The sequence below is a fragment of the Barbatula barbatula genome, assembly GCF_947034865.1.
Source record: "Barbatula barbatula genome assembly, chromosome: 10".
Taxonomy (NCBI): domain Eukaryota; kingdom Metazoa; phylum Chordata; class Actinopteri; order Cypriniformes; family Nemacheilidae; genus Barbatula; species Barbatula barbatula.
This window is the reverse complement of record NC_136773.1, coordinates 23246503-23260860: the sequence shown is the minus strand read 5'-3', so window position 1 is coordinate 23260860 and position 14358 is coordinate 23246503. Positions and strand designations below refer to the sequence as shown.

The following is a 14358-nucleotide window of genomic DNA, read 5'->3' as shown; positions in this document are numbered from 1 at the left end:
CATACTGTTATTTACACTTTTCATTCGACAAATAAATTATTCGTTTATTTTATGTGAATAATTTAGTATGTGATAGTAACACTATTAAAGGAACAGTTCACCCAAAAATGTCTACAAGACACCATGAGAAGTTATGGATGTGTCGTCATATTTTATTTTAGTGCACTCGTAGGTCATTTCTTATTTCACTAAATAAGTTTAAAATACAGTTTTCTCGCACGTATCGTTTAGCATTTTGAGATTGTTATAAATATAAAAATATAACTTAATTACTTTATGCATATAAAGTGACAAGTTGCCTCAGCGATGTCATGTCACTATCACTTTAAGAAAGTGAGCTAAATAAATGAATAAATGTAAATAAAAAAGAAAATGAAATGATCACATTTGAGCAGAATTGTGGCTCAACATGAAAGGTACGTTCATCAAATAAAGGCAGATGAAAGAAGAGCGTTGAAAGAACGCAGGATGTTTTTTTTACATCAACACAGGAACAAGAAATTCTGTTCCCAGAGCCACTCAGATGTGTCGCGCTAAAAATAGGTGACGATGAAATAGTGAGGGAATTTTTTAGCACTCTTGTGACGTATGCGTTGCTGACGCTGTTAACAATGAATAAAATCTTGATCTTGAAAAAGTAACAAAACCAATGAATCCCAATCAACCAATAAACATGATGTTTAGGAAAGATGAAAACCAGACGTGAGTTTTCTGCCGATCTGCTAATCCTAAAGACACATTCACCTTCCCAGGTTATTTCACGGCTACAAAGTACATTTGTGTTATTTTACAGCGTGGCGAAAAAATGAGAGCCTGCCGTTGGGCTCAGTCTCATACACGCGTGCCTCTGACATTATAGAAACAGAAACGCAGTGATTCTCACCATATCGCTGTCACAGGGCTGGAACTGAAAGTCTTGTGCTTTGTGAAACACGGGGTTGTCCTGCAGAAACAACTGCTGGTTAAAGTCCTGCATAACCTGGAGAGAAAAACACATCAAATCACATCTAAAGATAATGTAAGAGATGCACATAACATCTATATATACACACACGCAATACCTCACATGAGTGGTATGTAAAATCAAGAACCATTGGGCGGGGAGTATGCAGACAGATGTGTTTGTCAGCACATTCAAGACATGAGGTGTGCGTGTGTGTAGGGATTTCTTCACATGGGAGCTGATAATGAGGAACTGGCAGAAGGAGTCTATTTCTGGGAATGGAGAGAGAGAGAGAGAGAGAGAGAGAGAGAGAGAGAGAGAGAGAGAGAGAGAGACTCACCCGGCTGGACTTCTCCAGAAGGAACTGGAAGGTGTTGTGGATGGCTTGAAATGCTTCCAATTCAGTACGACAAAAGGATATGAGATAATCCTTCACATGGTCATACACGTTTCCCTCCAGACCCTAAAGACACACAGATTATAGATTTTATTTATACTAAATAGAGGAGACGTGGGTGTTCTCAGAGGTCAAGACTGACAGATAGACTCCTCTAGTGCATTGTGGGATATCGTGGCGCATATTCAGCCGGCTGTAGGAAAGAGAAAGCATGAGATGTTTTCTTCGTAGACCTGCAATGAACCGACGGCTGTGCTGTTTTCTCCTCTGGATCACAGCAGCTGCTGAGAAAGATCAGCCAGTTCAGATTCCAGAGCCACTAACGTGCAAAAACAACAGAACAGAACTTCCTCCGTGTTCTGCTGTACTGGGAAGGAATGCGTTCTGGAAACAGGCTTTGATTTGTTTGCTGTGGGAGGACTGGAAATGCCACAGAGGCCTGACAGCACACAGAGGAGTCTGGATTGAGCCGGACTGTGAGTGGACACACGGTGCCGCCGGGTTACGGCAGGTGCCAGCGCTCTCCGGACACACAGACTCGGAATGAGAAAGACTGACTCATTACATGCTTGCTTGCTTTTGATAGGGTCCCGTGCAACTCCACCCACCAGCCTGAGATTCGGTAACGTTTGTGTGTGCGGACGGGAAAAGGGGTGCGGGTTCATACAAGATCGGCACACTGTGGAATGATTTGTCTTTCTAAGGTGCGAGAGATCTTATACTTGCTTGTTTTGTCATGACTGAACACACACACATTCAAAACATTGCCAAATGTGACTCCATGCATGAAAAAGGATCCTTCTTGTGTCCTGGGGTTATAAGAACACACGGATGGACAAGAAAACTTTGTGCTCTCTCTCTCTCTCTCTCTCTCTCTCTCCTTCTCTCTCGTACACACACACAAAGCAAAAGCAACAACACCATCAGCTGAACAAACATGTTGGCTGTATAATGAATACCTACACTCAGATGCCTCACACAGGGAATTAATGAAACACTAAACACACACAACACAGACGCACATACATTGTCCACAATGTTTTTCCAAGAAGTAAAATAAATTTGTAATGCACATTAAGCAACTGCTGTCTGTTAGTTATACATAGAAGCTGAATTGAATGTCTTAATGTCACTTTATGTCATCATTTCCCTAGAAATCTGTTTATGTTTCCTTTCATTCTTTCCATACATTTCAGAGAAATATATTTGGAAGAATGCTTGTTACCAGACAGTTCTTGGCCACCATAGTAGAACCAGAACGTGCCCTAGAACGGTTTAATTTCCTACATTTTTCAAAATATCTTCTTTTGTGTTCAACAGAACAAACACGTGTTTCCTACTATGGTAGTCAAAGGTCTGTTGGTTACAAGCATCCTTCCGAATATCTTTCTCTGTTCATCTGGGAAAAACGATACAGATTTGGAACAACTTGAGGTTGAGTAAATATCAGAGTGATTGGAAGCAAATAAAAGCGCATTAAAGCTTCTCATCGTATACTAATCTTAATATAATGTTTATCATAAATAATGTCTTAAGTGTGACAAAGTGATATATAGATCACAGATCAAAGAGTGTTGAAGAACACAAGGTGGGTTCTTGGGTGGATATTCCTTTAAGGAAGGAAGGTAGGTTGTGTGTGTGGTCAGTAAAAGGTCAACTTTCTATAAAAACCCAAAGCAGAAGAATGACACAATAGTGTTTTTATAGAGCTGCTTCAGACACAAAAACAGACCGAGTGCTCATAACACACACAAACACGCATCTAAGAAGCACACGATGTTCTCACCTCGACCCATACACACATTCACACACACACACAAAAACAAAGCAATGGAGCAAAACCATCTGCCAATAAACTTAAACTGCAAGCAGTCACCAAGATTCATGTTTGTAAAGCAGGGGGCGCTAAAGAGCAGCTGCCAGTGACACACAGATCCCCGATGGAACCTGAAAGTTTGACAGAGGTTATCATCAATTACTATCATTACATTAGATCTGCTATTTTGACCATAACCAAGGTACAGCTAAGTCAAAGGGAAATAAGGAGAGGGGGCTGCCATTCGGCAGCTGGTGGGCCTAAAGCACTGACCCTCCACCTATCAATAATTCAATCCAGATTCTCTCGCCCTCAGCATTTATATTTCATTCCTATCGCCCGGGGTCAAATGCCCATCAGGCAGCTGAGTGGAACAGAGAATATGCCCTCCTATAACAACATGAAGAGAATCTGTTCGTTTGTGCAGGGAGAGACATCAGCTCTGGCACGTATGAGACCTGGTCAATGGAGGAGAGAGAGAGAGAGTTTGTAACTATAAACAGACAACCGTTAGGCTTATAATATGGATGCATCTCTATTTTAGTCCAGTTCCACTTAAAATTCTTGTATCAACAACTCAAGTATGGAATGAAAATGACCCGTTTTCTAAAAGTCAAATTTAGGTTTAAAACAAGTATGCCGAAAAGACAGAAATATAATCTTAATCTTCAATAAAGAGGTAAGCTTCCCCCCCTTACCCCCAGATATTCATCTTTTATTTTCCTTTAAAAATTTTTGTATATATTGTTAGAAAACGACATAAATAAAAAATAAAAGTTTTGCGATGTGCTTACCAATTAACACACTTGTTTTATAAATAAGAAATCCAAACTCTCATCACCGATTGGCAGCATCTGATCACTTCGGTCTGATTTATCTTCCATGTGCTGACTGCCGAACATGAAGTGTTTGTCTTTTTCCTAGTATTCATTTTAAAGTGGTCATGTTCTTGCGAACTTTTTTCGGCCTTTACTAAAGATGACAGATATAGATCGGACAGGAAGATACAGGGCAGTAAGAACGACTCCGACCAATCTGAGGTCAGCTTTAGAAATGTTTGCTCAGAGGTTGATGTGTATCTGTGGGTTGGGGCGGTCAGTTTGGCCAGTATATTCTCATAGATGTGCGTGTCCCAAAAGGTTTTAGATCAGGGCGGACACTGAAGAATTCAAGAGATGGTTGAAGGGTCTGCACCACTAAATAAGGCCACAACTGCAGCCAGTGTCAGGCTGTCGAGATGAAACATAGATTTATACTGGCAAACACATTCACATGAGAACAGAAGACTCACCGCCAGAACAATTTGATACAAAACGAATTAAACAGACACGTGTACAGACCGGAGAGGGCGGAACATTAGGTCTGTTAAAATCACGAGGAAAATACAGTCATAAAAATGTGACAAAAATGTCACCTGAGAAAAAAAGAGAGAGAAATGTGTGACGTGACCCTGAGAAAATGAGGCAGAATAATCCAAATACCAGACGTGTTTCTCACGAACAAACTTATGTCTAGTTTAACCTAAAACATACAACAGCAAAAGCCTTGAAATCCATTACAATCGTTTCTCACATTGCAAAAGAAACAACAAAACTATTTTCTTAAAGAGACAGGAGATTTACTCAAGCATTTACAACACGCTGATATTTCTTTTCTGTAACTGAGCTATTTCCTGTGATGTTATCTACACAGGAAGTGCATAGTTTCATCTGCCAAGATTAAAAGTAAAAAAACTTAAGTATGTATTGATTTTGGTCTATATATATATATAGTTTTTTTTACTTTTAATCTTAATTAAAGCGGTTTTAGCAATAATGGTAATTCTTTGATCAAACTGACATTTATTAAGCTTTAATGTAAGATATAAACGTATCCACTGCGAACCAAGTAACCAAGTATTTACTATAGTAAACCCTAGTGAAGCGATGGTACAGTATCATGTATACAATAGTGCTATATATTCACTATACTAAAGTACTCAAGTTTCAAAAACAATATGGCATCAAGAAATTTGAGTTAAGTATAGTCAATACTACAGTATTTTTTAAATATAGGCTCAAACCTCCAAAAAAAAGTTTGAACAGAATACCTTGAAAAAACATCCACATTACATTGCATTAATGTCCACATAAATAAAACCAACATTTGCAGTGCCCTTCAAACTAAAAATAGTACTAACTTAGCTATGATGAGTTAAGATCAGTGTTTGTTGTGAAACTCACCTTGATGCAGTTCACCAGGTCGGTCTGATAGTAGCGGTCGTGATGTGCGTTGGCCGCCGCCAGCGTGAGCAGATATTCGTTCCTCGCATGTGTCGCTTTTGAGTTACAATCGCTTCTCTTGGCTTTCAACTGAACACACACACACAAAACAGTCTGGAACATCAGTTTGTGTTGTCAAGATGAGCAGATCTGGTTTTACGGCCAAAGAGAATCTGATGTTTACCTTCACACTGGCCTTCTGTAAACTAATCCTGGACTGGAAGAGGCCGAGTTTTGACCTGTGAGAATATAAATCACACTCATATTAGAGCCGTCCGGAGCGAAAAAATGTAATCCTACATCGAAACGCCCGTTCAGCTGAGGAGGGAAACATTATAAATCAAACTGGAGAGAATTGCGTTCCTGCAACCTGAGAAGGAACGAAAGAAGATTTGTAAAGATCTGGTTTTGTCACGGGACATGAAGTCCAAGAATAAAGCACGCAAAGGGGCGATTCACATTCGACGTCAAAAAACGTGAGCTGAACCGCTTTCTCTAGTCAAATGACCCGCGGTGCGTAAAGTAATACTATTTCCATCTCGATGCGCCACCGGTGCGTCTAGAACATTGTGCGACCACAACAATCGGTTTTCTACATTTCAAATAACGAGTTTGCGTGCGCAAAAGATGCGAAATGTGAATCGCCCACAACACTTTCTTAGGTGTTGAAGGGCTACATAAGCATCCATATGACTTGAAAACAAGTTTGATTTGTCTCTGTCAGACATGATCATTAACCATCTTATTATCGCAGGGTTCAGACAAACTAGATCAAATATTTAGCTGTGCACTTGCCAACATAGTCAACGGAGTTGTGTGGTAATCCCATTCTTCTCAACTTTGCGTGAAATTAGATACACAAAGAACTGTAACTTATTGCTGAGAATAACTAACAAACTCATTCCGCTTTACTGCCAGCCATACTAAGCAGGGCAATGTCGATTGCCAAATCAATAGAAGTAATTCTGTGTAAACTCAAGACACATAGACTTGTCTTTCTCATCACCTTCTAATCCTATCCAGATAGAAGATTGCCAATTGCAGTGAGGATACAAACGGCCCATGAAGATGAGAGAGATGCTCGAGTGTGTTTAACAAATTCTGTCCGGGGCTAATAAATAGCTTTGAACAGAATGGGGTGTTCTCTGCAGGAGGCTTGTGTGTCCGCCAGCGAGATGCATATTTAATGAAGGCATCTGGACGAATGACACTGCCAGGGCTGCGGACACAGAGTTTGTGATGCCGCCCCTCCGATCTGGGAGACAAATGCTACAGCTTTTCACATCAACTGAAAGAGCGATACAGATGCCAACCAGTCGGTTCTGTATGATCGAAAACGTCCTTCCCCTCATGTCATTCCAAACCTGTATGACTTTCTTTCTTCCGCAGGACACCACACTTCACACTTCCGTTGTATGTACACAAAACCATTGAGACATTTCTTGAAATATCTTCATTTGTGTTCCACTGAAGGGTGGTCCACTAGTCATCCAACAGCCCATCCTTCACATTCGTGGTTGTTTTTGAACTGGTTTATGGTGATGTAACGCCCCAGAATGGTGCGTTCCCGGAGAGGAGCTTACTTGGACTCGATGTCAGCCTTCTCTCGCACGGCCTGTGCCATCTGCTCCGACTCAAAGTATTTCTTTTTGGACTTGGCCAGATCTTTTACCGAGTCCTGGAGTTCCGCCTGGATTCGGCCCAGCTGCTCAATGCACTGCGGGCGGAGAGGACAAAGAAAGGACCGGTAAGTAACGGAGTACGACACAAGAGAACACGCATTCGTACAGAGAGCTCGATATACCTTCTTCAGCTGCTGCTCTTTGTAGAAACGAACGGTTTTGGCCGGGTCTGTAATCTCGTTCTTGTAGTTCTCGCAGACGTTGAGGCGCGATTGGGTCACCTGCACGGTGCCTTCCAGGTAGGCTCTCCACACTCCATACACATTCCTGTGGCAGAAAAAAAGGGGTTTATTAGGCTTTTATAACCGTGAACATTATACATCGCTGATAAAACACATGATGACTGCTTGTATGCACGTTTAAAAGCATATGATGTGATTCATTCAGATTAGAAGGAGTAATTCTGTTCTCAAGGCAAAGGTTGGGCTCACATGGTCAGTTGTGATCATTTATTGATCGCAGATGAAGATCATCTTTCATACTTTCAAGATGCATATTGTGCTACCACCTAAATATGAGGAAAACATATATAGTATTTTGGCCGTCATAACAGACCAAGTTTACACAGTTCTCAGTCGTTGTTTTGTGTAAGTGATGTTCTATTACACATGCGGTTTATCACAGACAAGCTGTCATTGTGTACGGTCACAGAGCGAGTTATGGCTGGCAGGTTGGCGTGCCTGGAGGAAATATGTCAGTCATAAAACATCAAAAGATTCTTCGTGATCTCATTTTAGACTCGTCGAGGAGGATCTTGAGTGAAATCACCTGTAGTCGGATCTCTGGTCGTCTGGTTGGATACCAGGCCAATCCCTCTTCAAATACTGACTCGCCAGCTTCTGCAGAGCCTGAAAAACATTAAGACAGAAAACTGTGTCAGAAACCAGACCGCATTCGTTTCTTATGCTGCTTCACATTTGACGTTCTGTCCTAATAGTATGCATGTCAAGAAATAAACAGATGGTACTGAAATTTGTCAAATTATGAATCGCACAAAAGTCGATGATTATGGTTCTCATGTGTTTATTTATTTTATACACACTTGAGGTTTCTAGCATAAGTATGCAAACAAAGCTTTATTTTCTTCTCATGTTTTGAGTATTTGACAAAAGCAAAAAACCCAAATATCACTTAAACATTAGCACAGGATTAACACACCCACGTATGGTTTATTGTATCCACAGGGACAGTCCATAGACGTAATGATTTGATACTGTACAAACTGTATATTTTATGCTCTTCCCCTAAACCTTAAGATCAAAGAAGATCCATAAAGATTCAGTAAGATACACACACGTAACACACATCAAAATACACATTTAATTACACACACACATAAAATAATCTAGTGACAAACGGACACTTCCAGTGACACACACAAACCTTCACTGACAGATACACACACACACACACACACACACACACGTTTGATGAAATCCATGAAGGATTGTGAAGGATGAAATTGTAGGTTTCCGTTAAAAATAACAACACAACTGGACACACAGCAGACTTACTTCCCAACATGTTCATTAAAGAAAAACTCCTCATTTACTGACTTTCATGTTGTTCCAAACCGACAATGTCTTCTTTTGCCTTCCATGAATGAGGGCACACAGGATTGGAATAACATACCGGCGAGTAACCGGTGAGAGAATTGTCATTTTTGGGTGAATTACTCCTTTAAAAACTCACATCCGTCTACCACTGTACTGTAAACCAAAACAAGAAAGTGCTAGTGAGTTTGATCAGCCAATGACTTTCTGTTCAGTCCGTCCACACCTGCGCGATTCCCACAAAGCAAACAACAGCTCAAAGGCGCTCGCTGTGAGCACAGAGCATCTACAGTGTGTGTGCGGATGAAAGCAGAAGGGAATGAGACGGAAGAATGAGGTCGTTCTTCTCAACGGTATGGAGTTACAGACACGGGCCTGTTTCAGCTGACCTGACGCCTTCCTCTGCATCATTCACTCCACGTGGATTATAATAACCACAGCTCACACACACACAATTACACGAAGATAAAAATGAAATAAAGACAGGAAAGATAAGAGAGGCAATGAACTAATACACTAAATATAATATTGATGCCCTGTAGACCAAATGATCTTAAGTGGACAGTTCTGATTGTTGTGTTTGGAGCGGCCAAAGGTAAAAAAAGGCAAACTAAAGCGTGGGAATATGGGTTTTATTTTACTATACAAAAAATGATAAAAATCTGTTTTATTCATTATTTATAGACCTTTATTCTCCTCTTGTTTTTACTACATCACGCATTCTGCACACAACTCATCCCAGAAGGACCTGCATGAGGAGCTTTTCGGTTTCTTCCATCTTAATGAGAGTCTGCACGTTTGTGTTGTGTCTACTGAAGCGCAGAAGTTAATTCAAGACTTCCTCAATCTCAGGTAATTACGGGGCAACCACACCATCTTGTCACCATAAACACCTGGTGGAGGGGTTGTCATGACAACTGGAGCGATCTTCCTGTGTGGTCTAGAGAGATACCATGGACCCGTTTCGAACACATGTTCTGATGGGCAACACAAAGCCGTTTCAAAAGTCCAAGTGTTGAACTTTCCTCCACATGAGCTGCATGATTTGAGGTAGAATACATTTTTCAAGTAGCAGCAGTGGTGTTTGCCCAAACAGAACTCATGAATACGTTGGGAACTGTGTTAAAAAGACCATTATTGGGCATAGGTGTGGTAGCAAAAAGCACACAGGAAGCCCCCTCCGCTACACACACACACACTTCCTGTTCGCTCATGGGAGCGGGCGGAGGCTGGAGCGGCCTCGGCCCAACAGCAGGATATCCGCCGCAGACAAAACAAAGTGCAAGAATAAAAGAGTGTGAAAGAACGAGAGATTAACGTCTCTTTCCTGCACTACTAATAACCAGTGAGTCAGTTCAGCGGCTACACCGCAAGACAAAACACTGCAGACGAGTCCTAAAATATACAAATAAGATCCTGAAAATGAATAGCAAATCGTTTGCAAGCAAAACACAATCTTACCTACAAGACAAGACAAGACGTTTACCAGAACATCGTTCAACCACAACAAACCGAAACAGCATCTTGACATCTGATGTTTCAACTTGAAGCTATTGAAAGGGATGGTTCACACAAAAATAAAAATGATGTCATTTATTTAGCCCCATGTGTTAGTAAACCTGTATGTGACTATTTCTGAAGTGGAGCCTACAAGATGATGTTTTGAGAAATGCCACGGTGGTTTGGGGTTCTTGCATTGCATTGGGCTCTATGTTGTTTGGTAAGCAACATTCTTCAAAATATCTTCTTTTGTATTATGCAGAAGAAAGTCATACAGGCTCGGAATGACATGAGGGTGAAAAATGATGAAGAATATCCCACTCAGAGACAACTATGCACCTCAGCAACATTATTCACATATATATACAATCTTAAAAGCTGTTGCGTTTGATAAAGAAAGCATTTTTCTGCTCTTGATATTTGAAGTTAAGGTTTTGTTCAACTTTATGACCCTCAAGTATTAAACTTTGATGTGTCACACATGGTTGCTACAGCCGTGAAGGATTTCTCAAGTCATACAGCAAGAGGTGTGCTTTTCCATGTCTATGTAATGGAACCTAAATCTTTCACCAGAAAACCACTAAAATGGACAAAAATCCCTTAAAAAATGATGACCCAGAAAGCTTTTAACCGCGTAGAAATCGTCAAGCATCCACCCAGAGCACCAACATTATTCTATATATAAGATATCTCAACATTAAATTGGGTACAAATTTAAAAAACGTGATTTGGGCATCTCGCGGTGCTCCAAAAGACCATCACAGGGGCTTTAAGAAATGTCGGGTGAACTCTTGAAAAGGGGAAAACCGAGATGACCGTTAATATATAATGGAAAAGAGAGACTAAAGGTGTTTACAAGGAAAGAGCAAAAAAGTGACATCACAAAGACAGGAAACTGAAACTTAAAAATCACAAGACAGACTAAATAAACAGACGAGACCCCTGGGCCGAGACATGTGTTCCTCCGGAGGGTCTGCGGAGTTCTCTGTGTTTGTGTAGCACGCTTTGGCACGTCGTTTGAGCCTTCATTCCATACAGGCTGTTCTTTGTGCATTCCTCTATTGTACGGTCAGTTTCCAGAACCAGCCCGACCTGGCCTGTCCACTCTCCGGGGGACAATAGGGCTAGTGGGCATGAATTCCCTCTGAGCTCTCATAAAGCGCCGTTTACCCTCTTTGCTTTTCTGCCAATGGAGAGGTCTGCCCTTCTATCTTTTAGTGAAGTAAGAGTTCATTCAATCAGGGACCACGTGACCTCATTCTCCACACTTCTGGACTGAGAGGTGAAGGGGCTTTCAGTCGGTTCTGGCCTGGCACTGCCCAACAGACGGAGCAGAGTACGGCTTGGCACACGGCAAATAGCAGAGAGATAAGTGTGGAGGAAAATGGTTCATTTGCCTTGTGAAGTTTGAATGACTCTAAACGACCGGAGCGACCTCTGGGACTGTATGAAGTAAAGCTTCGTTCATTTTTCACGGCCAACGGTCTATTGTTAAGCTTTTTAACGTTTTCTAAGGCACTAGGAACCGGTTCAAAAGTGTTTGGCCTTTATGCTGTAACAAGAACAGAACACAAAACAACACTAGAGCAAACATATAAAATAAAAATCACAGAAAATATGAGTCACGTTAAATAACTGGTTACTAAAAAATAGGAAACATATTTTATCCTTTTGGCATTATTACATTTCGGTAATTTCCAAAAATCCTCATTGCCATCTTTGTCTTTTACTCTTACAACAGTAAAGCATTATGCCAAATAATAGGCCTACGGTTTCTTTTCCACTACAGTAATAAGAATAAGACAGATATCTGCTTTTTATCTAACCAATGGCAACTCTGTGCACTTTGCACATTCATTTTGTATGTTTAAACACATACACGCCAATATTTAAGAAAACTATAAAATATATCAATAAATAAATGTTTACATACAATTTTAATTGTATATTGTACCTATAATTATATAAAGAGATATTATAATGTAAACACAAACTTTTATTCTGGATGTGATTTATCGTTGAACAGCCCTAATTTAACCTAACGTCACAATGCAAATGTTTAAGGTCCTACAATAGGCCTTTGGTTTGGGACACAAGCATAAGTCTCCTGTTTATCACAAAACATCATCTCCACAAACTAAACTAAAGGGAGAAAAAAGAAAAAAAAAGAAACTATAACGTCCACTTTTAGACTTTGATGCATGATGACATTTTGAGGATGTGATAACATCAACATGTTCAACCTCCATGTTTTAGGTTCTTCGAGCTCCATCACAGGTTTCATTACCTTAGAAATGAAATGGTTTCATTTCTGCAAAACAAAAACTGTGAGGGAAAGTATGGAGTTTCTTTTTTGAGCAATCCAAAAATTATTTTGTAATGTAATTGCGTCGGACAGCAGAAAAGGGTGATGAAAAGTTTCTGAAGTGCACAAAGAAAAAGAACAAAATTCAAAGATTTGCACACAATGCAAATAAATTTGTTGTCCATTTCAGATTTTTTGGGCGATCTATTATTTTTTTATTACAAAATAACTAGTTTTACTCTCAAACACAGAATTTTTGACCCCAAAAAACTCCATAGGAAAGCACGTAGTAGTGAGCAGGAATAATTCTATGCTGTAAAATTGTACAGTGTAGTGCTGGGTACATATGGCTTCATGGGTAGACTAAACTAATAAACAATATATATAAATAAATAGAATTCACTTGATTATCCCACATCCCCCCCCCCAAAACAAATAAGTTTGTTGTTTACGGTCACTGTGATGTAAAATAGATCAGTTATGTCAAAGTTTGGTGTTGGTTGAGTGCTAAGAAATGAGATTGACATGAACAGAAGAGAAGTGACCTTGTTTCCGGTCAATGTTTTGAACAAGATAATTCGCATGTGTTCAGATTCACTTTCTAACGGGCTGCTGTCTGACATCTCATGCACCACATATGCTTTGTGTTGGACTGAAAGGAACATGCTTAGGGTAAGTCGGTCATTTGTGCCGCAGGCTTCTTGCCTGCTATATGTTGAGAGTCCCTCTCATATTCCTCATAAAAGGAAATACAGGGTGAGTATTTTCTCATGCCTTCACTTTGAGATTTAAAAAGAGACAGCGATCCAATGAGAGTCTAAACTGTGAGGTATCTTTCTCAATACAACCACGTTCTATAGAGAAAATGTGCGTTGCATGTTACATCATGACAGCACTTGGATTTCATGTGTAGTTGCCAGGGCATTTATATAGCTTTGTGGTTGCTAAGGGGTTGCTAGGGTGTCCCGCTTGAAGTTAAAAAAAAACTCATGTGTCTTAAAACTGATCAAGGGCTTGATGTATAGACAAGATTTACCAACGTTACGTGGCCCAAACTTAACTTCCAGTAGAAGTCGTTTTAATTTCATTTCATACAATTAATATACAATAAAATACTCTTTGATAAATTAGATCCATTTTTTATTTAAATTTGAGATAAATTAATACTAATTTATGAATAAATATTAATAACATAAATTGTTAATATTATAACCAAAAACAAGTTCACTTCTGGCCAGGCAGGTATGTCTGATGAAACTCAGGGATTGAAATGTGGGTATAAACAAGACAATTTTCAAAACAGACATTTGGAATCATCACACATAAACTTGTGGACACAATCCATACGCACAACAACGTGTATGATTTTAGATAAATGTACAATTCAAGACAGGGAACAATTCAGAAGAAAAGTCAAATAAATAAGACCAAGCAGCAAGAATTCAGACACATGCAAACACATCAACAAAAAGTGTTGACTAAATAGTTTAGATTAAATCTAATTTAACTTTAAGGAACAGACTTTGAGACCGTCTATTTTTCTATATTTCTTTGTTAGAACGACTTAAGAAACCTATACAGTATGAAGAGTTAACGTCTATAAAAACATATTACATATAACATCTATACAACCTAAAATGTTCACAGAAAACCTTCTGAACATTATTTAAACAAATAAGGTCTGATGAAGAGCATGTGTGCTCTTAATTTGATTTATTTTTCGTTGAGCACACCTTTTCAAGATGATGTGTGTGCTTTTGCTATTAAACCAACCAGCAAATAAGACTAAAATAACAGGTGCATAAGGCCTGAAGATGGAGTCTAGATAAAAGGTTCAATAACAGACACAGGGGGTGGTGTTGAAGCCTAATTCATCTCCTCTATATAACACTCACACGCCC

The 14358-nt window shown here is 39.7% G+C and overlaps 1 protein-coding gene across 1 annotated transcript in view; it reads right to left on the bottom strand.

Annotated features, from left to right (window-relative positions):
• The window catches only part of fchsd2 (FCH and double SH3 domains 2), a 44661-nt gene that overhangs the window by 12337 nt on the left and 17966 nt on the right, over positions 1 to 14358 (bottom strand). Inside the window, exons 4-10 of the mRNA XM_079466087.1 lie at positions 7868 to 7947; positions 7222 to 7366; positions 7001 to 7134; positions 5602 to 5656; positions 5379 to 5507; positions 1284 to 1406; positions 884 to 979 (exon numbers count right to left, since the gene is read on the bottom strand). Coding sequence (XP_079322213.1) covers positions 884 to 979; positions 1284 to 1406; positions 5379 to 5507; positions 5602 to 5656; positions 7001 to 7134; positions 7222 to 7366; positions 7868 to 7947 — 762 coding nt within the window. The remainder of the gene's footprint in view (positions 1 to 883; positions 980 to 1283; positions 1407 to 5378; positions 5508 to 5601; positions 5657 to 7000; positions 7135 to 7221; positions 7367 to 7867; positions 7948 to 14358) is intronic.